The sequence below is a fragment of the Brachionichthys hirsutus genome, chromosome 5 (assembly GCF_040956055.1).
Source record: "Brachionichthys hirsutus isolate HB-005 chromosome 5, CSIRO-AGI_Bhir_v1, whole genome shotgun sequence".
Classification (NCBI taxonomy): Eukaryota; Metazoa; Chordata; class Actinopteri; order Lophiiformes; family Brachionichthyidae; genus Brachionichthys; species Brachionichthys hirsutus.
Window position 1 is genome coordinate 13,552,468 of NC_090901.1, and position 27,073 is coordinate 13,579,540.

General features: G+C 42.8%; 1 protein-coding gene across 1 annotated transcript in view; it reads left to right on the top strand.

Annotated features, from left to right (window-relative positions):
* Nucleotides 1–2,278: 2,278 nt before the first annotated feature.
* Nucleotides 2,279–27,073, top strand: part of ankrd26 (ankyrin repeat domain containing 26) — a 26,558-nt gene continuing 1,763 nt past the window's right edge. Inside the window, exons 1-40 of the mRNA XM_068738963.1 lie at nucleotides 2,279–2,478; nucleotides 3,489–3,603; nucleotides 3,690–3,863; nucleotides 4,438–4,544; nucleotides 4,870–5,007; nucleotides 5,635–5,795; nucleotides 5,912–5,948; nucleotides 6,274–6,337; nucleotides 6,413–6,464; nucleotides 6,572–6,622; nucleotides 6,896–8,790; nucleotides 9,148–9,310; nucleotides 9,656–9,717; nucleotides 10,175–10,244; nucleotides 12,490–12,534; nucleotides 13,456–13,731; nucleotides 13,803–13,898; nucleotides 14,548–14,618; nucleotides 15,336–15,878; nucleotides 17,050–17,225; nucleotides 18,094–18,285; nucleotides 18,466–18,493; nucleotides 18,841–18,982; nucleotides 19,141–19,354; nucleotides 19,456–19,639; nucleotides 19,738–19,884; nucleotides 20,331–20,793; nucleotides 21,029–21,558; nucleotides 21,609–21,740; nucleotides 21,985–22,160; nucleotides 22,231–22,324; nucleotides 22,839–22,916; nucleotides 23,079–23,213; nucleotides 23,385–23,497; nucleotides 23,895–24,033; nucleotides 24,123–24,413; nucleotides 24,533–24,768; nucleotides 25,103–25,340; nucleotides 26,799–26,844; nucleotides 26,994–27,067. Of these exons, the coding sequence (XP_068595064.1) occupies nucleotides 2,279–2,478; nucleotides 3,489–3,603; nucleotides 3,690–3,863; nucleotides 4,438–4,544; nucleotides 4,870–5,007; nucleotides 5,635–5,795; nucleotides 5,912–5,948; nucleotides 6,274–6,337; nucleotides 6,413–6,464; nucleotides 6,572–6,622; nucleotides 6,896–8,790; nucleotides 9,148–9,310; nucleotides 9,656–9,717; nucleotides 10,175–10,244; nucleotides 12,490–12,534; nucleotides 13,456–13,731; nucleotides 13,803–13,898; nucleotides 14,548–14,618; nucleotides 15,336–15,878; nucleotides 17,050–17,225; nucleotides 18,094–18,285; nucleotides 18,466–18,493; nucleotides 18,841–18,982; nucleotides 19,141–19,354; nucleotides 19,456–19,639; nucleotides 19,738–19,884; nucleotides 20,331–20,793; nucleotides 21,029–21,558; nucleotides 21,609–21,740; nucleotides 21,985–22,160; nucleotides 22,231–22,324; nucleotides 22,839–22,916; nucleotides 23,079–23,213; nucleotides 23,385–23,497; nucleotides 23,895–24,033; nucleotides 24,123–24,413; nucleotides 24,533–24,768; nucleotides 25,103–25,340; nucleotides 26,799–26,844; nucleotides 26,994–27,067 (8,148 nt within the window). The remainder of the gene's footprint in view (nucleotides 2,479–3,488; nucleotides 3,604–3,689; nucleotides 3,864–4,437; nucleotides 4,545–4,869; nucleotides 5,008–5,634; nucleotides 5,796–5,911; nucleotides 5,949–6,273; nucleotides 6,338–6,412; nucleotides 6,465–6,571; nucleotides 6,623–6,895; nucleotides 8,791–9,147; nucleotides 9,311–9,655; nucleotides 9,718–10,174; nucleotides 10,245–12,489; nucleotides 12,535–13,455; nucleotides 13,732–13,802; nucleotides 13,899–14,547; nucleotides 14,619–15,335; nucleotides 15,879–17,049; nucleotides 17,226–18,093; nucleotides 18,286–18,465; nucleotides 18,494–18,840; nucleotides 18,983–19,140; nucleotides 19,355–19,455; nucleotides 19,640–19,737; nucleotides 19,885–20,330; nucleotides 20,794–21,028; nucleotides 21,559–21,608; nucleotides 21,741–21,984; nucleotides 22,161–22,230; nucleotides 22,325–22,838; nucleotides 22,917–23,078; nucleotides 23,214–23,384; nucleotides 23,498–23,894; nucleotides 24,034–24,122; nucleotides 24,414–24,532; nucleotides 24,769–25,102; nucleotides 25,341–26,798; nucleotides 26,845–26,993; nucleotides 27,068–27,073) is intronic.

The following is a 27,073-nucleotide window of genomic DNA, read 5'->3' on the forward strand; positions in this document are numbered from 1 at the left end:
AACAGCGCTAACCACTGCGCCACTGTGCGCCCAAAATAGATCTTCAAGATTTGTTCCTGAATATCTCGGTTGATTATTGACTAATGTTTATGGAATCTGACACAGTCATGTAGGGTGGGGACCTCTATGTTACCACCGAACCTTATCCGGATCGTATCCTGAATGAGGTCAGGAAATAATATGTCATTTTTAACATTGATCATCATCCATCATCCATGATCATCCAAAAATCTGTTAAAAATACATATCAACTCCGATTCACTTTTACTTTTCACGGTTAGTGTGTAAAGATACCAAGAACAATTTAGAACCGCTTGATGATGAGCCCATATTCACATAACAGCGTTATTATACTATCAGGTAAGTGGAGTGAATTACAAATATTTGAAGTTCAACTCGAAAAGCACAGAGACCTCCGAGCTGCTCACTGAACTCCTAATTGGATCATCCACATGGTGATTTGGATCATCATCAAAAGGTTCTAAATTGTTCTTGGTATCTTTATACACCAACCATGAAAAGTAAAAGTGAATCGGAGATGATTTGTAACAGACTTTGTAATTTTGAAATTCGGAGGTAAGATAGAGACCTTCCCCCCCCCCCCCCCCCACCCTACATGATTGTCTCAAATTCAATAAAAATCTGACAATAATCAACCGAGATATTGAGGAGCAAATACTGGTTCAAGTTTGATTGAAGACATTTCACCTCTCATCAAAGAGGCTTCTTCAGTTCTGAGAGACTGGGAGAGAGTTTAGATACTTAAAGCACTTGAGTTATCTTGCTAACGGATGGATGGACAAACTAACGTGGGCGATCAGGCGGAGAAGACAAATTGGTGTCTGTCTGTCATTTAGTTTTAGTGATTATACAGATTTTTTTATTAAATTAAACTTTTACTATGTACTTTTATTGCATGCTCTGCTTTTTAGTTGATTTTTCTAAATTTTCTAAATAATACTTTACTAAGTTGGCCTCGACTGTATGAAACCTATTTAATATGATTTCAATACAAATGTTGGACTGCCATCAAGTGGTACATTTTTGCCATGAATGAATCTTCCCTTCCAAACAATCCGTGTCTTGTCAACCAACCTTGATCTAAAATCATTGCAGGTAAACAAAATGAAAAAAAGATGGAGAAACGTGCATGCTGCAAAACCAACATTAGCCTGTGAAATAATATTTAATTTTTATTCCATTCCATTTTCTCCACTTGTTTGCTGAGTGAAGTTGTTGATGTGAGGGGTTCACATTTTGCTTGTTTGTGTAAATGCTCAAGAGTTGGCATGTAAATTATAGCAAATTTGTGTAATAAAATTCAGAGTTAAAATGTTTATGTGGGATCTTATTAACCAAAGTGTTCAATCATATGAAATAACACTAAAAATGGATTCATTCACACATTTCCGAGAACGATCCATGAATGGGAGCAAAGCGGAAATCCAGCAGGGACATCAAACAATGTAATCTCCATCCCCGAACCCGCAACAAGTCGATACATTTTGTTTCCTTTTATTTGGCGCGTCACATCAGGACGACATCCTGTACCGGTCACGTGGGTTTCTGTTAAAGCGATACGCACCAATCCGGGGATTCACGCATGCGCACTCGACACAGTGCTGTTCGTCCCATCCCAACTTCAGCTAAAGACGAACCCGCAATTAGACGCTTATTGTAACGTATTGTATGTATTTCACAATAACACCGAAAACAGGACGAATCACTGTTTGGTGCGTAGCCTCCGTTAGCTATACGAGTTTAGCATTTGTGCAGTAAGTTACCATGGTAACGAGCTCAAGCTAAAAATGCAAGCTATGTCTATTCATACAACAGTCAGTAATGGTGCCTAAAAGACCTGTTGGCTCGGTGTTATGTAATGATATTCGCGTTAAAGCTAATGTGCTAATGTAATAATTAGGCGACGTAGAGGTTTAAGTTGTGGTTAAGATGGTGTGCACAGCTTAGTTAGCCCTTTGATGTTAGCATGGCTGCTGCGCTTATGCAGCCGCTATACCCTTGATTTAGTTATTAGATGATAGCTTCGTCTATGGAATATTGTTTTATGTGCGCGTAAACCAACATCTTCTGCATGAAAATGGATTTGACTTGTAGCGTTGTTGTATTCCAAGAACACCGCGGTGTTCACAGTGCAGTTCTACAGGCGTCTAATCCGCTTTGAACGTCTTGTTTTGAAGAATGGGACAGACGGCTGTGGCGTTCCTCCATCGCCAGAGGAGTGGATGGTAGTGAAGCCATTGTTTTACTGCCCGGTAACATGAAGAAGATCTTCAGTTTTGCCAAGAGGAAGAAGCACTCCTCCGCTACCCCGGACAGTGGCAGTGCGCGTTCTTTCACCTATGACCTCAAAGACAAGGGCCTCGGGAAGGTTCACAAAGCTGCTGCAGCCGGGGATGTGGCAAAGTTAAAACAGCTTGCAAAAAAGAATGATCTAAATCAGCTTGACAAGGAGAACAGGTAGGAGTAATCACAAGCTGAAATGATATACTAGTCTGCAACCATTGCTGCCAACAAGAATAAACATTTATCAATTAGTTGGACGTCTGTAATCCTGCTGTCTGTATCTTCTTTTCACACATCGCATACATTATTTGTCACCAGTATCAAGTAAATACATCAAACTGTCACCACACAGATGCATTTAAGGATAGAGAAGTCGAGGTGTTGACAGAGGCCGGGAGGGCGCTGGGGAGACGGAAGGATTACAACAAATGGTATTAGAGGCGTTCTGACGTCAAGTTAGAAGGGCAATGAAGAGGATGAAGAACGTAAACCGTACAGTAATACCTTGACATACGAGTATAATTTGTTCCTGGACCGAGATCGTAACTCGAATCGCTCGTATGTCAAATACATTTTTCTCACATGAGATAGCTGAAAACAATTGAATCAATTCCAGCCTTCTAAACACCCAAATCAGCGCTGATAACAATGGAAAGAATGTTTTTAATTGCAATATAGATACACACGCAATGATACACAATATTATTGTATTTATTATGAGAATAAGTCCATGAGTCCATTTGCAGTGTCAGATGGGATGAAGGTTTTTGATCCGAGAAACTTAAAGAACGTGAACTGAAGGGGCGAGAGTGTCTGTCACCGCTGATGACAGACGGCCCCCCCATCCGAACATACTGAGGTCAGTCGGGTCATTGGTGATCCAGGCCATGAGGTGGGGGTCCACAACCACGTCTGAGAGTTTGACCTGGAGCAGTTGGGGATGTTTGGTATTAAGAGAAATCAAAGAAGGGTAATTTAACAGCACAGCCGCGTTCGTCCAGGTCGGAGAGGACATGGGGGGTCCAGGGCTGCTTTGTGAAATCTAGAATCTGATTGAAACCAAAAGAAGGAAACAACATCACTGTAGATCTATTGAAACGTTGGATAAGAATAAAAACAGTAAATATGAAATGTTAAAATGAGACTATTTTCACGTCATAAATCGATCTCCTTTATTTCTCCAGAACTGCACTTCACATTGCCTGTGCCGGTGGACATGCAGAGGCGGTCCAGTTCCTTGTTGAGAGCAAGACAAAGCTCAACCTGTGTGACAATCAAAATAGATCTGCCTTGATGAAGGTACGTAGTGCTTTTTCTGCTGGAATGGATCATCTGCCGTGATTTTTAATCAACTTCATGGCGTGCGTATTCTCTCACCATGTCAGGCAGTGCAATGCCAGCATGAGCGTTGCGTGAGGATCCTGTTGGAGAATCATGCTGACCCCAACCTGGTGGATATTAATGAAAATACAGCCCTTCATTTCGCAGCAAACATCCCATCTGTTTCTACTGCTGCCTTGCTGCTGGAGCATGAGGCTAAAATCGACGCACAAAATAAGGTGAGTGGTGTTTCATCCTTCATCTGAGACCGAACAACATGATGCACCAACAATGAATATAGTCTAATTATTTAAACAATGTTTTAAGATGTTCAAGCCTGGACACTTATTTTGCATAACAACTGTTTCTCAATGAGATAATCCATCATGACATCACAGCCTTTATTGTATTAAACACAGCACAACAGAATGGATCACAGCCATCCTGAATATTTTCAGTTTGTTCTTCTGTGCAGTAGAGTTTTTCTGAAATTGGCTGAATAAACCCATCAGTGATTTGTGGAATAATCTCCCTCATTGTATCTGATAAGGCTGCACCACACTTCAACATCACAATGTGCAGGATGTGCACCATCGAGTAAATGTTCTACTCAAACAAGTCCTATTTTCAAGAGTTAAACTGGTTTTCAAGAGTTAAACTATCAACTTAGAAAGTTCTTTACAACCAGAGGTATTCAACTCATCCAGTGAAAATTCCTATACAGTATTGCACTAATAACTTTCCTCGTATTTACATATGCACTGCTTCCCTAAAAACTCAATTGAATGAATCTGTTTGTGATGTCATGTTTAGGAGGCATTCACACCGATGACTGTGGCAGTCCGTGAGGATCACATAGAGATGGCAGAGTTTCTGCTAAAGGAGGGCGCTGATGTGAACTTCATGGACCAAGATCAAAGGTTGGTTGGTCATCACCAAAATCATGATGCAGGTCTCGCGTAACAGAGAGCCGTTGACATTGTCCTTGTTCAGAAGCATGTGCGTGTTGCTCCTGCAATCACTCTAAATGAGGTGTGTGGGCACTTTTTGCTGTGAATAATTTATCAATCAAATCTATGACACTGTAGATATGGTTTTCTTTCTAAGCCAAGTTCACATTTTCTTCACTTGTTTTGGGTGAATGCTAACCCAACTCATGGACTACAAGCTACTTCTGCTGATAAGGGTCAATTAATCAATCCATTGTGTAACATTTGATCCTGTTGCTGTATGTTTGACCCCTAGAGCCCTATTAATGATGGCTGCTGGCAATGGACAAATCAGCATGTTGCGCCTGCTGTTGCGGTTTGATGCAGATATCACCTTAAAGGATAACAAGGGGTTGTCAGCTGATGACTACGCAGTGATGAATGAGCATCATCCGTAAGCTGCCCTTCTTCTCTTTGCGGTGTGGTGTTACCTCTTTTGCTATATCTGCTTTGTAATGCATGTGTTTGTGGAGTGAGCAGAACATTTGCCTGAAACAATATTGCTATTTTATCAAAGTCAGACAAATTCTTAGAGTTCAGGGATGATTCAGTTTAAAGAACCATTTTTAAATAGCTGCAGCACATCTTGCATGGTTTTTATTCAAAATTAAGAATGTATTATGAAGCATATTTAAGTTTCTGGGGGGGAAAAATATGCAAGTATAATTCAAAGAGGGAAATCATCTGTTCATAAGAAAATTGAAACTCACAAATTATTGGTTACAAAATCTGAAAATGGGTCTTGATCTAGCTTAGATGCCATTAAATTTTGAGTGCGGTCCAGATACATGTCTGGATACAAATACAAAATCAGGATCACTCTGTGGATGGTGTAAATCTAATTACGAGGGGATTGAGCTGCTTGTCTGAGGTTTGCGCTCTCTGACGGATTTTCTAGTTTTCAGTGTTGAACCTTTCAGCGTTCGCTCTTTTTTCTTTCTCTCCACATTCTCACAGCAACGTTGCATAACTAAACCAGCAGAGCCAAACCTTCCGAACCTGATATGTTCCTCCCTTGTAGGTGTTCGCTTCTGATCATTGAGCACAGTACGCAGAGAAATAATGGCCAACCTCTATTGCATCAAGGTCTGAGTACAAAGAAGGAAAGTGCGCTGTTGGGACATTTGTCCCAGAATGTTGAAACAGGTTTAGGTTTGGGTGGACCAGCCGTTGACAAAGAAGGTAATTGATCATACATTTTCATCAGTTTATGGTAAATAAAGCGCTGTAGAACATTATTATTACTATTATGCTATTGACTTCTGATTGTTTCATGTATTCCTCTTGACTGGATTAAGATAATGGAGCGAATGAAGCAGGGACAGGAATTACTTTGTAGAGCTTGTAAAACAAATCTAGAATAACACTGTCAGTAAAGATTAGTCGATATCGACAGAAACTCGCCCTCCTGTCTTCACAAAAGACTTTATCTTGCTGCTTAAAATAGTGCTTCTTTTCAGATGCTTTTCATATTAGAGAAACCTTTCTAAAAATGATTCACATTAGGTATTGATTGATTGACAGCAGTTTCCTCTGCTTTGCTGCAGATTTTGATGACGATTGTCATTCAGACTCTTCAAGTCGGTGGGTACAATATCCTATCATTGTCTACGACAGCGATTTGACGTCCAGGCTCAACCCATTCTCCTTCCCTCCTCAGGCTTTCAAAAAGTGCTTCAGAGTGGTCTTCAACAGAAGACGATGAATCGGATTTAAGCAACAAGGTTGGCACTACGTTTCTGTCCGTGTGAGGATGTTTTTCTTAAATGCCACGCAGGACTGAACTCGCTGTCTTTCAGAAACCACAGAAGGTGAACCTGCGGAAAATGATTGAATTAAAAAGGGGAGAAGGTACCAAAAGGCTTCTAGTTTTATTAACGTAGTGTTCCTGCATAGTCTTTGGTTTTATAGTAATATTAATAACATTATAGTAACCTTTGATCCTTGTCTGCCTTTAGCTTCTGCGCTGTGTGACAAATCCTTGAGCGGTACAGAATCTGAACCAGAGAGTGAGAATAGAGTGCAGAGAATTCCATCCCTCCCAAAGGCTTTACAGAAGCCAGTAGAGCCTTCTCCCAGTTCCTTTCTATCCAAAGCTTCCCAGAACACCTCTACCCCTCTTTCAGGCTCCAGAAAGGTAAAGTATAATTATTTGTGATGAAGCTCTTCAACTTTTATTGTCTCCTCCTCTTTTTATTCAAAATGCCTAAAACAAGTAGATGGCACAGCGGAGCAGCCTTCATGTAGCAAAGCAAGACCCGAATCGCTTATGGGAAGCTCAGAAGCTGAGGAGGAGGAGGAAGTTGGAGAAGAAGAGCAAGAAGGGGACGATGAAGAGGAGGAGGAGGAGGAGGTTGAGGAAGAGGATGATGAAGAAATTGAAAGTGAGGCGGCTAGTAGCAGCTGTGTGGCTTCATTTCAGGCCAACGCTGCTTTATTCGTAGAAACAGCTTCAGTTATTGATGACGCTCAGGACATACCTTGCAGAGATGCCTCTCACATTGAAACTAATCCAGGTCATGCCGATGCAAGGTCCCAAGAGAAAGATCCCAGAACAGAGGCTCCAGAAGGCGACCACCCAGTTGGAAAAGGTTACGCAATGTCAGCGACTTTCGACATACAGGATGATTGTGTTGTTTCAGCCGTCAGAGTAGAATCCAGGTTTTCTGATGAAGATGACGGCCTTGGGAAGGATTACTTATTGTCATCAGCCCAAAACATATTTGACATAGAAACTTCACCTGCTGAGGGTAAAGAGGACGAGTTTGAAAGAGAAATGGGAAAGAATAATGATGAAAGTGATGTTGCTGAAAACAATCAACTGGGAGGATTCGATCGAGACACAGTGCTCGCTAAACAAAGAAACGCGCTCCAGGGTTTTGTTAGAGATGAAAAAGATTCCTCTGATGCTGAAGATGATGTTGAATCAAACAAAGACGTTTTCAAAGAGAAGCGCAGATCCTCATGGGGCTCCTCATTAGACGACAGTGACGATGAACTATGTAAAGAAGAAGAGATCAAGAGGCAGTCGGTTGATGAGAAAGGTGATGTTACGACATCGGATTTGCAGTCACAAGCAGCAGCACTGCAAAGTGAGTCGCATCAACCAAATGAAGACCACCAGGACACCATGTGGGATTTTTCATCTCCAAGATGTGTCTCAACTCAGGCAAATATAGATGAACCCATGTCCTCTTCGGGATTATATTCAACAAGCACACAGTCAAAAAACAGACCAGTTATGGCAGATAGCTCAGAGTCGGGCTCGTCCTCCGAAAATAAAGACCAAAATGATATAGACATCTTCACTGAAATGGTGCCACTAGTTTCTAAAACAAACATTGTAACAGCAAACCATCCAGGAATGAAGAGGTTTTCTGAAGACAAAGGGGAAGAAGATGAAGACAGTATTGAGAGAGGGCCAGATGACCCCTCTGCTGCAGTGTCACCACTACCTAATGACAAAAGCCTTATCAGAATCCTGTCGCTGGACAGCGATGTCGTTATAGAAGGCGAATTAGACTCAGATAATGAGAACGATGATGATGACGGTAGTTGGGATGATGAAAGTGATGAGTCAGGGAAGCCGAAGACAACAGAAGGCAACCTCTTGAAGACCTCTGCCCCAACCAAATCGGTGTCCGCAAAGTCAAAAGTGGAAGAGACTAAAATAAATGATGAAACGGAAGATGGTGTAAAGGTCTCACAGTGCATTATTGATGGAAATGCTTCTCCAGAGAAAAGCAGACCAGAGGAAAACAAGCTGATAGCTGTCGTGAAAGTTGATCCCGGGAAAGATAATGACGCAAGTGAGGACTCCGATAGCATGGACGAAAAGGTGCGGTTTGATTTGGCCAGCACCACAGTCAAAGTTCCGGATGTTGGACATACAACGCCCAACAGACATCTGTGTGGACGCAATGATAACGATGAATGTGAGGCTAAATTAACTACATATGTTTCGTTAGGAAGCAGAAATGGTACCCAGACAATAGACAATGAAGAAACCATAAGCTTTCCCACCAAAGACAATGTCGCTGCCGGTCAGTGTCCTGATTCTGATGGAGTGTTACCTCAAACTGACATTGATGAATTTGATCTGGACTCATCTGATGAGGCAGACAGCATTGGCATGACAAATAAAGTCCCCAGAAACACTGGGAAGACCGTCATTCAGGTAAAACTGCAGCAGGTACTTCGTAGTTGGAGTGCAGTAGACTAGTCTGGCCTTTGATAGCACTCTTGTCCTGCCAAAACTTAGGTGTTCGCCCCGTAACTACACGATCCGTGGTGGAGATGTGTGTGAAGCATCTGTGATTTAGAAGTTGATTCTTCTGTCCAGCAACATTAGGATGCCAAGTGTTGTAGTTCACCACATGCTATTCGCTTTGGGTAGTCTTGAACTATGAAATCATCGGATTGGCTTCGCACCATGTGAGGAAGTAATATGTGAGACACTGAAGAAATTAATCTGGACAGATAGACAACGCAGTTATTCTAGCGATTATATTGTATGTAAACGTTTATTCCATAGACAAAAGATTCTATTGGAGATGAGGATATAAAAGAGGAGATGAAGGATGATGAAGAGGAAGGAGACATGTCAGAAGAAAGTGATCAACCTAAGGAGAGGGGAGTACCCATCGACACTACCTCACCTGCTCATGAGACTGGTGTCTCCAAAGAAAAGAAAAGAGGTAAAATACATAGTATGACTATAACCTGCAATACTATGACTATAAAGTACTACGGCTAAGGCATTTACAATACTATGATTATAATGTACTGTACTATGACTACAGTATAATAATAATGCGTTGGTTTTATATACGCTTTTCTGGACACTCAAAGACGCTTTTACAGTATAATGTACAATACTATGAATATAACCTTTAATATAATGACTCTAATAGCTGAAGATAGTCCAAGTTAATTCATTTTCATTTAGTCATATGACATGATGTGTCTTATTGTCATTTTGATAGCTGTGTAAACACTTTGTGTACAATTTCTAAAAGTGATCTTTATGTGTATCGAAGCAGATTTCCTGTCTGAGCTTGGTCTAGAGAAGGGAGAGGAAGAAACAGATTCTTGGGACTCTGAGGTAAAGACACATTTCAAAACACTGTATAAGAGGAGATTATTACCATACAATTTGTCAGAGATGGATCACGAAGAGCAAAAACGAGGAATCAACTGGAATTGTTCAAGTTTGATTGAAGGCGTTTCACCTCTCTTCCAAGAAGCTTCTATAGTTCTAAATGACTGGAAGAGGGTTCAGATATTTATACCTCGGTTGTACAAGGAGACCAAACAACCGCTCCACAATTGATTGGCTCAACACAGGAGAGGACTCCTCAGGACAAGACCTGCGCCTGAAGGAAACAGGACACTCATTTTGAGGAGAGTAATGTCCAGGGAACACAGATGGTTTGAGAGAGGAGTTAAAGAAGCCGGTTTTTTTTGTCAAACTGGAGATTCTTTGTTTTTGCTCTTTGTGATTTACCTTGGATGACTGAGAAGGTACACAGACGCGTCAGAGCTGCCTTTTTCTCCTTCAGTCCTGCAACAAAAACCCCAAGATGTCACACAAAGAGAAGCAAAGCTTATGCACCCAAGAGAGTAAAGATGGTAGGTCTTGTTTTTTTAATTCTCTTTTTTGTGTCAAACCAATGAGATCATTCCCGGCACCATTTCATGCCGCAGAAATTGAGTAACCTCAATTAATCAGAATAATTTATATTAATGCATGTAATAATTTTGTGACATTAATTGTTGAATCTTTCTGTTTTCAGTCTAAATATACGGGGTGTGCAGTGCAAAACAATTTCAGTAAAACGCAACCACCTTTTCAACAATATACTGCATTTCTTTTGTAGACTTGTATTATATTCCCTCCTTTTTAAGAGGGGAAGGACGCGATAGGATGGCAGTGCTAGAGCCTTGGAGGAGTGTAGGCAAGCCGAGAGGCGGTCATGCAGAGGGTATGAATGTCTTGAATCTCAGGGCCAGCATGTCAAACACACCACAAGCCTGATCATTACCTCAAGATCAAATAAGAGAATGCATGCAGCATAAAAAAGTCCATCCTGCCTGCTACCCATAACCCTATTTTCCTGATATTAAGATTCCTGATAAAATAACTCTTGATCCGTGGGTAAAAACTGAACCAAAATAAAATGGTGAAATGAAGTGATTTCTAAACAGGGTTTAAGGCATTTCTGCTGTCCCTCCTAGTGTTTAGAAATCTGGTAGAGAATAGAAGATCTGTAAAGATACTGAACTAAATGGTGCTCTCTTGCTGGGCGATTGCAGAGCACTGAGGTGAGGTGTGATATGCTCTGCTTTACCCTGAATAGAAGATGCCAGTTTAAAAAAAACAAGTGCACTCTAAATTAAGTGACACTCAGTAGTACACACACATTTAATAAAGCCCAACACTCAACAATCTGGCGGATCTTTTCATGTAGATCCCATTTTAACTGCAGGGACTCATAGATATGACCCACTTAAAAATGCCAGAATGTTTTCACGATCCATATAGTATTCCTTGAGATACTAAAGAAATTAATGCCACCTGGATCTACACGGATTCTCTTTATCAGGATTAAAACCAAACTTTAATTGGGACTGTTCTGTACTCACAATCCCTCCACGTTTGTCCGAAACGTTTCAGTCTGTTACGTTCTTATGTAATTTTTGGAACAAACACTACCGTTCAAAGGTTTGGAGTCACCCAGGTCAGTCTCATAGCTTGTCTAACCAGCTAAACTGTTTTCAGCTGCGCTAACATGATCGCACAGGGGTTTCTAATCGTCCATTAGCCTTCTGACGCAATGAGCAAACACATTGTACCATTAGAACACTGAGGGAAATGGTCCCCTAGACACCTCTGTAGATATTGCACCAAAAACCAGACTTTTGCAGCTAGAATAGTTATTTAGAATTTACCACATTAGAGTGTATTTCTGATTAGTTTAAAGTCATCTTCATTAAAAAATAAGGGAATTTCTAAGTGACCCCAAAATGTTGAACGGTAGTGTACCTCATGCAGTTCTTTAAATTGCAAGAGATTTTGGGCATCAGTATCCTTTCAAAATGATAAAGACCCAGTATGATACTGAACTAATTTAAGTTATTGCATTTGTGTCCCTGTAAAACCGATGCTTGTCTGATGTTTAATCACCTTTCTTCATCCAAGTTAAGCATGATCTCATCTGCATGTTTTTACAGTGTTCTGGCGAACATATCCACCTCCACAAAAAAAAAGTTTAACTGAAAAAATCACTGTCATTTTAAATATGGTGCACATGTTTTGTCTTTCGCAGCTGAAAACAACGATAATGGTGAGAATAGTGATGCAGATACAAATATGAGGCAGAAAGAGGTAGGACGAGCAACCAGACACCTTCATAAGATTGCATAAACCAAGTGTGATACAGCTGAATGAGACGATGTACTTTCTTTCTACCAGACTGAGAAGGTAAAATGGGAACCACTAAGTGTTCTGAGCAAACTTGAGGGGGATAAAGACCGAAAAATAGGTACGCAGACTAGTACTGAGGTCTTAAAGGTATCCCTGACTATTTTTACAAATCTGTCTAAAAATACAACCATATACCATACACGTCGCAAGGCATTCTGGGTGTGACGTCAACAAGTAGAGGTTGACGTCACATTGGCGACAACATTCCCAAACAAAATGGCTTTTACAGCTTATATGAAATACTTACCGGTATATATTTTTGTCTATGTATTTACGTAGTAGAGGTATATGGTTGTGCTTTTAGACCCATTTCTAAAAACAGTCAGGGATACCTTTAAACGTGAATATATGAAGAGAGTATTTTATCATGTTGCTTTGATTCTTTAACAGACTTGATGGAAGATCTGGGACTCAGTAATGTGGATGATCTTGAAGGTAAGATGAAATATCTGCTTTGACATTGTTTTAATATGTTAAAGTTCTTTGGTTATTTATTTATTTAAGTGAATTAACAGTTTCCAGGATAAATAAATTATAATACATTTTTGTGTCATTTTTTTGGATAGGCAGGGCATTTTCTTAACAGAATGTAGTTACTGATATTTATTTAGCTTATAACTCATTTTGAGGCCAAGTGTCATATCTTCTTGTCTTTTACAATGTGTGTGTTTTTGTTTTTACTATAAAACACTTTAATAATGTTTTTGAACAGCGTTATGCAAGTAAAACTAGAAAAGCACTCTGAGAGCGCAGACCTCCACCAATCACCTCAGTCCCCCTACATCGTAAATTACACCCAAATATAATAGTCCTACATTTATTTAATCTATATTTTTAGATTTCCTAAACATGGAAGCATACCTTTAGTAATTGGATTCACGTTAATATCATTATTAGTTTATAAGTTATTCACAAAAAGGACACTTTCAGCAATGGCGGATTATTCGGGATGTAGATTCTTTCTTTTTATTTATTCTTTTCATGAAAATGCATTCTCAATATTACACTATACACACAATCTCTCTGCATTTATCCGGCCTTGAGACCGGCACAAGGGGGAAACTGGCAATGCTACTTTAGCTCCTGCTAACCGCACTACCCATGCTACCCATGAGGCTGCATTATACGTGGTATATAATAAACCAATCAAAATAATTTTGAGGCCGTTATTTCGAGTTAAATTAGCTCCGTAATGTTTAAGTGTTTTCTGCGTTCAGCCCAGACGTTTCTACAGTTAAGTTTCTGTCGTCAAACTGAAGCAGGTTAGTCAGCATTAACCAAAGGCAGGTTAGTCAGCATTAACCTTCTAACTGGTAGGTGTAATCGTCCTTTAAACGTTGTCAGAGGGACCTATAGATTCTTCTGTTGATATCCTAGATGCCTCAGACTGGGACTCAGCCAGTACCACCAGTAAGCGAACCCTGCTCGGCCAAAGGATGTCCTTTCCCGGACTTGAGGAGTTTCCAGAGTGTTCCAATCTATCAAAAAAAGTACGGGACGAAGACGATGTCGTAGCACCTCCCACAACACCTCAGCGGAGCAATAACTCCAACAAGAGACTGCTCAGCCCGCCCCGTCAACCTGTGCCCCGAGCACGGAAGATGGTGCTTCAGAAACCAGAGAGTGAAGACGGTAATGTCGTTCAGGCCTCTAAAATGAAACACATGGTCACAGCAGTTTTACTCTTTGTCGTTGACTTTCAGAATCAGATTGGGAACCAGACAATTTGACATCTTCCTCTACAATAGACAAATTTGAGCTTCAACGCACAGCTGAACTTCAGGCAGTGGTTAAACCAGGTGAGAAAAAGAAAAGCACTCGGAGCGCACAGACCTCCGCCGAGCAGCTCCTTCCCCTCCTTTTTGGATCTACACCGTCCACATGGTGATCTGGATCATCACCAAAAGGTTCTAGATTGTTCTTGGTATCTTTACACACCAACCATGAAAAGTAAAAAGCGAATCAGAGTTGATGTTTATTTTTAACTGATTTTTTAATCCGTAAATTGAGTTTTCACTGTTAAAAATAAAAATAAATATTCTGGATCCAATCCTGATGACATTTGGTGTTAAGATCATGACTGTGCCAAATCCCATAAATATCTACCAATAATCAAGCGAGATATTGAGGAACAAATTTTGAAGCTCAATTGATTGCAATGTCAACTAAATTTTCCAAGTGATCCAGAATCTAGGATCTCTTCTGTATCATCACCAAAATGTAATAATCTGTTTCGGGTGAGATTCCCAACATTTCCAAAACATTGAATCAAGATCCGTCTAGAACCTTTTGATTTATTGCGCTAAAAGACGGACGGACGGACATACAAACACCGGCGATTAGGTACATAACTCCCACCTCGCCTCGGCGGAGGTAATTGCAGGCCTACTAATAATATTTGTAGATGGAGTATGTTTTGTGCACTGGGTAAAAACTCTGTCTCCCTAGGTTCCTCTGAGCCTTCACCAATGACAAAAGACAGTCAAAATCAAGTAGAATCTGACCAGCAGCAACAAAAGGTGAGAAATGACCAGAATATAACATCTTTAACACGGTTGTAACACCGTCACCCATGCATGACTTATAGAGAAAATGAAATACAGTACACCAATCACTATCTAAAGGGAGATAGGTGCGTAGATTATCAATCTAAACGTGGGATGATAGATTCTGGAAAAAGATTCCTAAATCTTCTCCCCTTTATTTATTTCATTTATTGTAGGATTAACCTTGTTAGAAAATTCATAACTGTCATGTATTACACCATTTAATGTACAAGCACAACGCTTGTGAGGCTGAGGTTTTAGGGATCTTGAATTTTGTGTTTCCTCTATTTTAAGGGAAAAAAAATCCACACACATTTGTATTTTGCCTTAAGTTAAAAAAATAAATAACGTTTGTCCACCCCAAATAACTGCCTTTTACGGTTGTTTGTTGATTCATTATAATGTGACTTGGCTAATATTTTAAGAACACAGTACTCATGCATGTTTCTGTGATTGTTATTTTAAGTCCAAACATGGTTTTTGTATTCTTCTTGTCTGTTTTGGATTTCTTTTTTGTGCCCACCTCTGACACCGAAGGAGAAATATCAAGTAGTAGTAGATTCATGTGAGTTAAATCAAAATAGTCCTGGCTCATCCGACCACATTGACTCTGACGGTGGCGAGAAGGATAATGATGTCAAAGATTCACACACTCTTGAATCAGGAGGTGAAATGTGTGATAATACCCAGTGGGAGAAACGTGAGAAGCTCTGGGTCCAAATGGAGAACAGTGAGGTAAGATCCACCTCCAGGAATGTTGCTGGAGAATTAAAAGAGACGTTTGGAGAACTGTTAAAATCAAGAAGTACTGCAGAACATTTACGAGAAGAGCAACAGGCTGTGGTAGAAGCTACTTCTGCAGAGGAAGAGTCAACTGACGAAGAAGAAGGGGAAGTGATTATTCACCCCACGGCCAGAGCGAGGTCCACCGTCCTCCTTGCCATAGCTGAGCAGAGGGAGTCCGGACCGGAAGACTCGGTTCCAGAATCTTCTGACAAGTCTGCAAGTTGGGACAGGAGCGTGTGCCGTGAACCAGAGGCCGATGCATTTTTAAATAATGAGATTAGACCTTGGCCAATCCAAAATCTACATCATGACATCATGTGGAAGAAAGATGGAGCTGCAAAGAACCCCTTGAGAACAGATGAGGATCTCCAGGAGAAATCTGCCTCCGTCTCACACGGTGTCTCCATTGAAGAGCTGGACGAGGACATGGAAAGGTATAAACTTGAGGTAGGGATGCTGACGCATGTGTTCCTGGATTTGGAGAAAGGCAAGGCCCAAAGAGGGATGGCCGCTCCTCCTTTAGCTTCCTTCATCACCCTTCTCTCTCCATTTCATCTGTGTGCTTAATTTCACCTGTTTTAATGAGCCCTTTCTTTTCTTTGATTTTCATTTGCAGTCTCTTAATATTTATATTCTGTACATTTGTGTAGAAATAGACTTCCTCTTGCGTGTGTATTTGTGTATTCTTAACTAACCACACAGAATTTCATTTGTTGACCTTTATTTGCACTGGTTGTTTCAGTTTTGGTTTCAATAAGGACAGAAAGTGACCTGATTTTCATCATGTATTGGCTTTTTGCATGTGACTTTACTTTGAATTGGTTTTATTGTATAAATTGTATAAGCTCTCTCTTGCTAGGTGCTGCTGTGTAAATATAGTTCAGATAATAGCCTTCTTTGCCTTTAAAAGAAGTGCTGCTGTGTTGATATGGCGACTCCTGGTTTTCGTTTTTTATTTAGTGCCCTATGATGAAGTGTTTCTTTACAGATGCAAGTATTTTATCTGTGGGATGAAGGGAAGTCATATTTTGCCTCCTGAGTGTCTAGAAAGACGTATTGACCTTGTTCAGTTTTGCTGCTTATTTGAGAGAACAATGCTCGATATTTAAACCACTACTGTAAATATTTAAATTGATGCAGTAACACAAACTACAATAAGTGTGCAAGGCTGTTTAACTCTAATGTCCCTGTAGAGCAGGGGTGAGCAAACGTTTTGACTCGCGGGCCACGATGTGATCTAAAATTTGACAGAGGGGCCGGACCAGGAAAAGATGGATGGAGTGTTTGTGTGAAGTAATATAAACGACAAGTAAAAGCCATTGCATGAAAGGATTTGGCCTTTTACACGTAGCATTACAGAGAAAAGGTCAAATGAAAGAGGTTTAATTATAATACAATTTAATCTACTGATGGCCGGATTAAAAAGCCCAACGGGCCGTAGTTTGCCCATGACTGCTGCAGCAAGGTGTTGGGTCTCCAAAGGGAGGCGTGACACTAAATTATGCATAACAAAGAGTGCATGTCCTGCGCCAACACACATCTTAAAAGACATTCCCAATCCTTTTTAAGTTATGTGTCTCATGTGCAGTTGTCAAATATTTCTCCTCTGTGTTTTCAGGTTTGTAAAGAGATGGCGATGTCTGCAGTGGAGGTGCAGAAGTCCAGTGCTTCCCTGGATGCTGCTGGAAAAGCGTTGGAAGACGTGACTGATGAAAAACCTGACACCAGTTTAGGATTCCAGTCAAATCAGGATGGAGCAGTCCAAGAGGAGAAGTTGCCTCTGGCCACCAAGAGGTATGAGCGTAAGAGCTGAAACTTAGCATTAGCAAATATTAACTCTATATCCAAACTCCTGGTATGGATTTTTCTGTGAATAAATATTCAACAACTTTAGTAGAACAGGAGTCCTTGTACAAAGAGAGTGAGCAGGTGTAACATATAGCCAAGTTACAGATCTCACTAAAACACAATTCAGTGTCATCCATTTATACATCTTCACTTGAGAGCAAGGAAGTGAGGGGTTTGTGGCTGAACTAAAATGTCAGGGAGGGGTGTGTGAGAGGTACATGGACAGGAGGAGACGAGGAACATTTGTTGTCTAAAATATGCAAACAGGTGCAGACTGTATCTGACTAAAAGGAAACAACAGAAATGTCAAGGATGGAATAGTTTCCAGTTATCTGAGGACACTGCGCACAGGGTAAAATGAAGACATCACATACAGTACATTTCCATTACACTCCCTCTGTGAATGTTAAGAAAACATCCGTTTAGTTATATATAAATCCGTTTAGTTATATATCAATATAAATACCAAATACACCTAACAAACAAGACGAGAAACTTGTAGATGAGTTTATGTGATGTAGAGAAATGAACTATTCAACTCCAAGTTTGCATTGTAAATAAAATCCTGAAAGTTTGAAAATATAACATCGTCACTGGAGAAGTGAAGTGTGCTTTAAGTCTATTAAAGCTAAAGTGAGCACAAAAACAGTGATTAAAGACCGAAGCAAAACATGACATCTTTAAAAAAAAACAAAATCAAAATCAAACAAAACATTCCAGGGTATACATTCTTTCAATGCAATGTTTTTTTTTAATCTCCATTGAGGTGCAAAATGCAGATGTCACAACTCAAAAGGTTTATTGGTCTCCATAGCAACGCTGGAGCTTCGGTGCACCTCTTCCTTGAGCAGAGCAATAGCGGCAAACAGGAGAGGCAGACTCAGCTGGAGCTGGTCAGAGGGGTCCGGCGCAGCACAGCCCCTCCGACAAAGCCCCGTGTTAACGGAGATCCCCTCTCAGTGTTTCACGATAGCTCTTTAAGTGACTTGTCGGACAGCGAAGGAAGGTATATATGCAGTATGCCTTTTTTCTTCACCTCTGCCACTAACCTGTAAAGCGTGTTCAGACCCAACGCACGGTGAATTCTACAGGCGTGTCCGTGCAGTCATGGATAGACGTTTAGCTGTAGCTCATTCTGCTCAAGAGGGGATAAATGGAGGTTGGAGCACAAGAGACACGGAGAAAGGTTGATTTCTGAAGTTTTGCATCGCACTGTATTTAATGGTGGCAATTCACTTTGCGATCAGTCTAAACATAGAGCGGCAATTTGGATACAGTTCTACATAGATGCATGACTCACCACCAAATTAATAACATTAGCAGCACACAGCATTTATACACTTGAGCGACACTTCAATGCAGCGCCCAGAGCTTGAAAATCTACACAACAGTTTTCTACACAATCCCATGTTTCTCTTGTGTTTGTTGGATCCAGGTTGTCTCCTAGTGGACCGCAGGAAAACAAGGTGAAACAACAATGCTATTAGCGCTTTTTATTACATGATGCAGAATTAGAAGCTGAGTAAACGGCAATGCTGCATTTTGTTGCCGATATCTACAGAACCCCGAACAAATGGAGACAACAGAAGACTTTGATGAAATCACTCAGTCCTCGGACACGGCCACAGAAGACATGGACTCCCCCACCTCAGGCTATCGACATGCTTCCCTCCTCGTTCAGAAGCTGGACTCAGTCACTCTGGGTACGCAGTTTTGAAAACAAAACCTCCATAGCTCCTCACTTATTAAGACTTGTACCTTAATTACCTTTAAACGGGATACTACATTCCACATGATCTACCTTTAAAGATGTCTGCCTTCCTACTCTCTTGCTGACTCTTCTGTATTGTGTATCTCACAGACTCAAGAAGCATGGTGAAGCTGCAGAACATTTTCCATGAATACGAGCGCTCCATTCAGAAGGCAAGGAGTCGTCATGGTGACCTGTCCGACAAGGTGGTCCATCTTGAAATGGAGAGGGCAGCGATTAAGAGATCCTTGGAGGAAGTTAAAGACCTGAAGTCTGGTTTAGAGCATGACCAGCTGGAGCTGCAGACTGAAGTCACCAACCTGAAGTGAGAACTACCTCCTAGTAATAGATTACTGTGTAATCTTTTCATCGTCATCATCACATCTTATGGGATTGTTTATTTTACATTTTCGACTCTTGATATAGATTTCAGCTGAAACAGGAGCAGGAAAATCGAAACAAATCCTCCATAATGTACAGCACCACCAGAGATAAGCTGAGGAGGATGGAGGAGCAGCACCAGTGGGAGGTGCAGGAGAAACAGAAAGTGGAGCTCACCCTCAGGAACCTGGAGCTGGAGATGGGGGCACTGGTGAACAACATGAAACAGGTAGACCTCTTCATGCTGCAACAATGAATTTCACGGTGGCTTTCCTGTTCGGTGTTCATGTGACTGTAATGCTAGCGGGTTATGTGTCGACCACTCAGCTTGAAGAGGCCCACAGTGAGACCCAGAGGCTGCTGGACCAAGAGCACAGTGCTCGGACCCTGCAGGAGAACCTGCTCAGCAGCCACCTCCGTAAGCAGCAGGAGATCGAGGAAGAAAACAAGAGGAACGTTAGCAAAAGCAATGAGGTAATCCTCGGAAACGTAGCCTTCGTCTTAGAACACGTTGGCTCTGGGTTAGCTCAGAAGTATTTACTGTGATTACAGGATTACTTTTTGTGTGAGTATGACCTTCAGTTTCTTTTATTGCAAACATCCTTTTCTGTTTCTCTCCCTATTTCTGCTTTAGGGATCATCCCAAAACCTTCCCTAAATAAGAAGTTTAAACTTAAACTAGTCACTGGGTCAGAATTGTACAACTGAGTTCTGCCATTGTGGTAACGGATGCTCAATTTAAAGGTGTTCTGCAGAACCCGACTTAAAGAGGTCGATTAATTGGCTGGCAAATTCACGTCATGCTGATTGGAATATTAATTTGTGGTGTTCTGGTTAAAAGTAGTACATCCTGCAATCAGGCCTGTTAATATGACGTGCATCTTGAAACAAACCCTGACATGTTTTCTTGGTGTTTGTAGGTCTTGTCTCAGCTCACTGAGGTCAGTGATAGGGAGAGGGAGTTATTCCAGCAGAATGCTCGCCTACACGAGCAGGTGAGCATCCTGAAGGCAGACCTGGAGCGCTCCCAGGCCAACAGCAGCCTCCGAGAGAGCCATCTCTGGGAGGAGAAGGAGGCCTTGAAGGAGCAACTAGAAGATGCTCGCAGAGATCTCAAACTCAACGGCGAAGCCTTGACCCAGACTGGCTTCATTTGCAACAACCAGGTGAGCACCTTAAAGTCCGAGTTGGCTATAGCGACCAACCGCCTCGAAAACGAGCGACAGACTCGTGAGACCCTGGAGACTGAGGTCGAGTCCACTCGGACCCGCCTGGCCGGAGCCGTGAAAGAGGCCGAGCTCTGCCTGGCAGCTCGACGAGACACGGAGAGCGCGCTGCTTCGGGAGAAGGAGGAGCACCAGCGCCTCAAAGACAGACTCACAGGTTAGTAGACCTGGGGGCCGCAGGAGGCGGTCTGGGTGAGGTTGGGGCCCGCAGGAGGCGGTCTGGGTGAGGTTGGGGCCCGCAGGAGGCGGTCTGGGTGAGGTTAGGGCCCGCAGGAGCCAGCCTGGGTGAGGTTGAAAAAAGTAGTTAGATTAGAGGCCATGATGCAGTACTAATGTTGTAATATGTATCTTTATCTTTAATTGAGCACTTGTTTGTGTTTGTGCTACTTCAGGTGAAGCAGCCAGTCAGCGCGAGGCCATCAGCAGCCTGTCTCAGAAACTGTGCAATGCCGAGGCGCGTGCAAATAGCATGGAGAACGAGGTGCATCGGGTCACGCTGCAGCTAACGGAGAAAGGGTTGCTGCTGGACCTCCTGCAGCGGGAGAAGGACCAGACAACCGCTCGAGTCAAGGAGCTGGAGTTGGCTCAGCAGGCCGACAGGGAGGTGGTCAGCCGTGCCGGAGCACGACAAGAGGCCACGCAGGAGAGGCTAGCCCAAGCCCAGAGTGAGGCCATGTTATTACGGCAACAACTAGAGGAGGCCCAAAATAGAGGCTCTGCAATGGATCGTGCTTTGACAGATGGCCAAGAGCGCTTCAGTGACATCTTCACCAAGCTGCACTCTGACTGCCAGGAGAGAGTCCAGCTGAAAGAGGAGAGAAACAAAGAGCTCCTCAGTAAAGCTGCTGAACTCCAAGATCAGACCTACAAACTGGAGGAAGAGAATAATGAACGAAAGGTAAGATGGCTACAACGCGTGCAGGTCTCTGGGTAAAGATCCCTCTCAAAGCCATTCTTCTCTGGACTCTGCAGCAGGAGCTGGCTGACGCACTCAAGAAGCTGTCCATGAGTGAAGCTTCTTTGGAAGTCAACACGCATTACCGCAGTGACCTGGAGGAGGAGAAGGCGCGGCTCCTCAAAGACCTGGACAGGCTCAAGGGAAAGGTAAAGTGACCTCCTCCAGGTCGCTGTGTAACTCGAAAAACAGTTTACTTATCGCTCACAAAACATTTTACACACGAGGAGAGACTTTTGCTATTAAGGAAGCGTTATTATTATTATTATTATTCCCATGGTTGCAAGTTGTAACTGTGGAAATGCCGTAAAGAAATGCAAAGGATAGGCATGCTAAGAATTGAATGCTTGTTAGGAGATGAAAGCCATGGTTGACCGTTTGTCTGTCGCACAGCTGGATGAAAAGAAGGACCAGTTTGTCCAAGCCGAGAAGCGCATCAGTGGCCTAAAGAACACACTGGATGATAAAGAGAAGGAGCTCACCGGTGCCACTCAGAAAATCCTGATGGCACTGAATGCCTCAGCAGCTTCTGATGCCACCATCAAACAGCTGGAAGAAGCTGTGCAGAGGTACGACCTGCTGTCAGTGAAATGTAAAACAAAATGAAACTTCCACGTTAAAGAACGTTCGTCTCTTCAGGCTGGAGATAGAGAATGCCCGGCTGGAAGCCGCTGCCAAGCAACAATCCCACAAAATTGATGCACTTCAAAAAACGGCTCAGGAAGCTGCCATGGTGAGTCTGCAGACATGCCTGCTGCACATTGCTGCCAGTTGGCACCGTGTCTCTTTTTCCTGACTAATAAAGGGAAGTGGAATATCTTTTTTGTTCTTAACTGAACATCATATTTTAAGGCATCCAATCTTTTTCCAGCTGTCTGACTGCTCACCTGGAAAAGGGGTTGGTATTGTGAATGTGGGTGTAGGTTTACCTCAGATTGATTTCAATCACATGAGAAAAAATGAATTCACTCGGGCTTTGGGCCTTTCTGGACATCGAATAAACCAGTAACTCGAACATACAGAGGATGTTCGGCTCTTTGTTGGTGGTTTGATCTTTTTTCCTCTCTCTCAAGCCTGATTTTGATGTGTGGAGTCCTTTTACTTTCTCCACGTTAAGATGCATGATGCATGTTGATTCCTTCAATATACTGCAAATATATATAAAGTACTTTCATCAAAATCTAAAATGGCAGCAACCCAGAAAGCTGATCTGGTTCAACTTCACAGAACATTTCTTATTTCTGTAGGTCAGAGGTCATTTGGAGGATGTGGTTGCAAATCTCCAAAGCAGTAAGATGACTTTGGAAGACCAGCTCAGTAGAGAGGTCGGTGTCTTGGTCAGTTTGCTGCTAGCACTCTAATAGCCACATGTTGGTTCAGTCAGTTAGCCCAGATTATGATTGTTTTATCTTTAAATCTTGATTGACTTCTTTATCGATAACACTAATCGTCTCTCTTGCCTCTGTTTTTGTTGTTGTTGTTCAAAGATGCAGAAGCAGAGCTCGCTGCCTCATACAGCCCAGGACTCGCAGGCCTTATGGGAGGAGGAGCTAAAGAGCCGCTCGAAGCTCGGACTCCGCCTGGCAGAGCTTGAGAAAGAAAAAGGAGAATTGAGTACACAGGTGTGTTCAGAGTGATGCGTTCATGTGCCGGATGATGCTGTATATGTTCTTTTATTTATTTATTTCATGCTGCATTTTAAGTGTTTTGCTGCAGTCTTAAGTGTGTCTTGTGTTGAACTGATGTACGCGTTGCCGTTTGGTGGTTTGAGTCCGTCTGTCACCGTGTTCTAGGTGGAAATAGAAAAGAAGAAAGCAAAGAAGGTGATCGAGCAGAGGAAGGCTGTCGACACCCGGCTGGATGAAGAGATGAAGAGAAACACAGAGCTTCAAAAAGAAATATACAGGTGACTCCTAAACTCCTCGTTTCTTCCTCCTTACCTTTGGTCGTACTTCCTGCTGTTTAGACGTCGCTAGCATCTAGGGGAACGCAGTCGCCCGTGGAGCTGGGCTGCACGCCGAAATGTGATCAATGGAAGCAGCGCCGCAGAAGACTTAATAAGTCTCAGTCAGCTTTAGAGCCTCTTCAAGTTGCTGTAATTATTTCCTGCATTGTTCTCAAAACATTTTGTCTCTGTGAATCTTTGTGAGTTTTTTGCACTTACAAATGCAAAGAAGCTCAACGCAACAGTCAATCGGGCCATGTTGCTCAAAACGAAGATGTTGGTGTCTTCTGACTTGTAATCAACACCCATTTGGGTGTGAGTTTTTATGAACTTGCATTAACTGCCCATGTATTTTTAGAATGCGAACTTTATTAAAGACTGCAAAGAAGAAGTTGCGGGTTCAGGACCTGGGTGGAAATGAGTTTGGCTCTCCAGTGAGCAGTCTGCGGATGGACCTCGGCAGAACTGGACGGTCTGAGGGACGAATGGACCATAAGGTTTGCATGCTACCAACAGTAAAGTACAACACTTTTGTCTCTAACAACCTCTCGAGTCCTTCAGATGCCACATTTCTTTTTTTAACCAGGTGGAGGATCTACAGAGACAGCTGGACAAGGAAGCATCACGTCGCTGCCAGCTAGAGAAGGCCAATGGCGACCTGAAGGATCAGCTGGCATCGTTCAGGAGCCACGGCCAAAATAATGACGAGCTGGAGAGAAGTAAGAGGCAGCTTGAGGAGGAGGTCCAGGACCTGAGGCGCCGGTTGGAGGCCTGTCACATGGAGCAGAGCCAGTTGGAGGTGTACCGGACCAACGTGGAGGAGAGAGCCCGACAGGATGTACAACAGAAGCTGGATCAAGTCAACTTCTTCTTGCAGGTGAGAATTCTATGACGGCACATTCAGGTAGTAAATCCACAAATTCTGCCTTGCCCCCCCCCCCAAGCCCGTATCTTATAAAATCTGGCACAGATGACTTCAGATTGTTTGTCTTTCAGTCCCAGGCAGCGTCCCAGGAAGCCCTGGATCACATGCGAGAGAACAATGAAGCCGCCCTGCGCGCCCAGCTGCAGCAGAAGATCCGGGAGATAGAGGCGGAAGTGGACCGAGCTCGCACCAGACAGCTGGACAACCTGAACCAAAGAGAATCCTCACGCCTGGAGCTGGAGCAATACCAGCGGCTCTACAGAGAGGAGCTTCGCCTCCGCAAGTCCCTGGACGCCAAACTCGAGAGGTGACAAAAACGGCTGTCTGGGCCGCCGGTGTGGGGAACCTTGCAAGTCAGTAAGACTCTCACAAAGTATATTGTATAAGAGATTACTGCCACTGAAACATTACAGCACTTTTAATTTGAAATGGATACAGGAAGTCTTGTGTTCATTTTCATGTAGAGTTGCAGTAACATATATAACGCACAAAACAGAACATCACTCAATCCTGGTAGGTCTTCTGATTGGTTTTCAGTTGAGGTTTTTGTAGAAGATGCATTGATCTGTTTTTTGATACTTGGTTCCCCACTGTGTTCCCCACCGTGTTCCCCACCGTGTTCCCCACCGTGTTCCCCACAGGACCAACTGTCGACTCGCTGAAGCCAATTCCAAGCTGCTCAACGATCGCAGCAGGTCTCTGCTCACCAGCAAAACCAGTAGTCTCAGAGGGCCCTCGCTGGACGTGGGTTCTCTGGGTTCATCGTCACACTATGGGGCCTCACTGGGGCCCCTCAACAGGAGCCTGGGCCTCGAAATCTCCCTGTCCAGCCCTGTGCCTGAGCGACAGAGCGGTGGGGCTGAGGACTACCTAGCTAAGGTCTGTCCGGGCTTTAATCACACTCCCTCATTCCATACAGACATGCAACATTCTCATTTCCATAGTGTCCTGGTTTTTATGTCTACTGGAGTTTTGCTCAGAGATATTGCTTTTGACAAACAGGTGGTGCATCATTTTATCAATTGTAGACAGGTAACACCTTCAAACCATCAAGTTTTTTCTCATCTTTGGCAGCGGGACTCTATTCCTCGCTTACCATCTATTTCTCGTTCCTTTAGCTTCTAGCTAAAGTCTCTCCTCTTCAGCCAGACACATAACCAGGTGTGTAGATCTTCAGCTTGGTGTCTGATTGGCTGCTGTTGCTTTTGTTTTGCTGGTGAAGCTAGATCATTGGCCCACATGTGACCACAATCAATTTAAAACAGGAAGTAGAAGTAAAAGTCAAAGAGTCAAAAACAAAATGTAACATATAGGCCGCTGAACTACCGACTAAAGAGCTGCTATATAAAACTATAAATGCTAATGCTAGCGATATGGGCATCAGTGTTGAGGGCCACAGGTCCGGGTTCTGCAGCACCACGGACAGAAGGACCTGCAGCATCTTCATCTCCTCCACTTCTCGCTCCTCCTGGCTTTTCCTCAGAGCCACCATCATTTACAAATGTATTATTCAATAAAACCGAGACTCGACTCCGATCTGAAATGGAAACCGAAGGCCGATTCATAGAACCAGTACACTGTGACCTCGTGGACCCGCTACAATGAGGTGCGCATTGTTCCAGGGTGAGTTACGCTGATGACGAGCCCTGGTTCAAACCCAAGCTCAGCCAGATTCTACAAGAGAAACAGATCAGACTCAGAAACAGCACACCCATGGGTAATGCTTGGAAGTAGTGATGTGCGGGGTGTGAAGGGTCCTTCAGGATGTTCTGGGCTTTGCAGTGTCAAAGGGATCTATACAGCTCCTCAAAGGAAGGGAAGGCACAGCTGATGATCTTCTGTGCTGTGTCGATGACCGTCCGGAGCGCTGACATCTCCTTAGTGCAGCTTGCGTACCACACTGTGAGGCAGCGTGGTACCATCAGTCAGTGAAAACGATAACCTTCCTCACGGAGGGTAAAAACTGGTTGGGCACGCTCTCCAGATTCTGAATCTGAATGAGCTGCTCAGCGGAGGTCCGCGCTCCCTGAGTGTTTTTCTCGTGATATAAATATCAGATAAAACTTTCGTGTCTCTTGTGCCTCATGATGAACTCTTCCACTCTTAATTGTTCTGACCTGATGTATTGATATATTCCACTTGTGGAGACTGATTTTAAATGTCTTCAGAAACTCTTCCAGAAGGCTGAATGTGCTTCCTGGCATGTCCAGGTTCATTCTACCTCATTTTATTCCCATTCATCCATCTGTAACGTGTTTGGTGGTGAACTGTCATCTCTTTTTATTTTTAAATGCATAAATGTTTTGCAGTTCAAATCTAACTGCACATTTTTTCCAGATGCAGAGAGAGTTGGCTAAAAGCATCACGCAAGAATTAAACCACGGTGAGTTCAGTGACTTGGAAACGTGACGTGGTAATACTTTAGCAAATTCCTTCCTGTGGTCTCGGATTTTCACTTTAGGTGTAGCTGCTGCTGCTACACCTAACGCTAACTGCTACCTAGCCGCTAACTGATGTCTCTCTGGTCCTCAGCCAAAGTCGAGCTTGACTCTGCCTCCGCCCGTTTGTCCCCGGTTGGATCTGCCTCGTGGGTGGACCTGGACCCTGTCAGC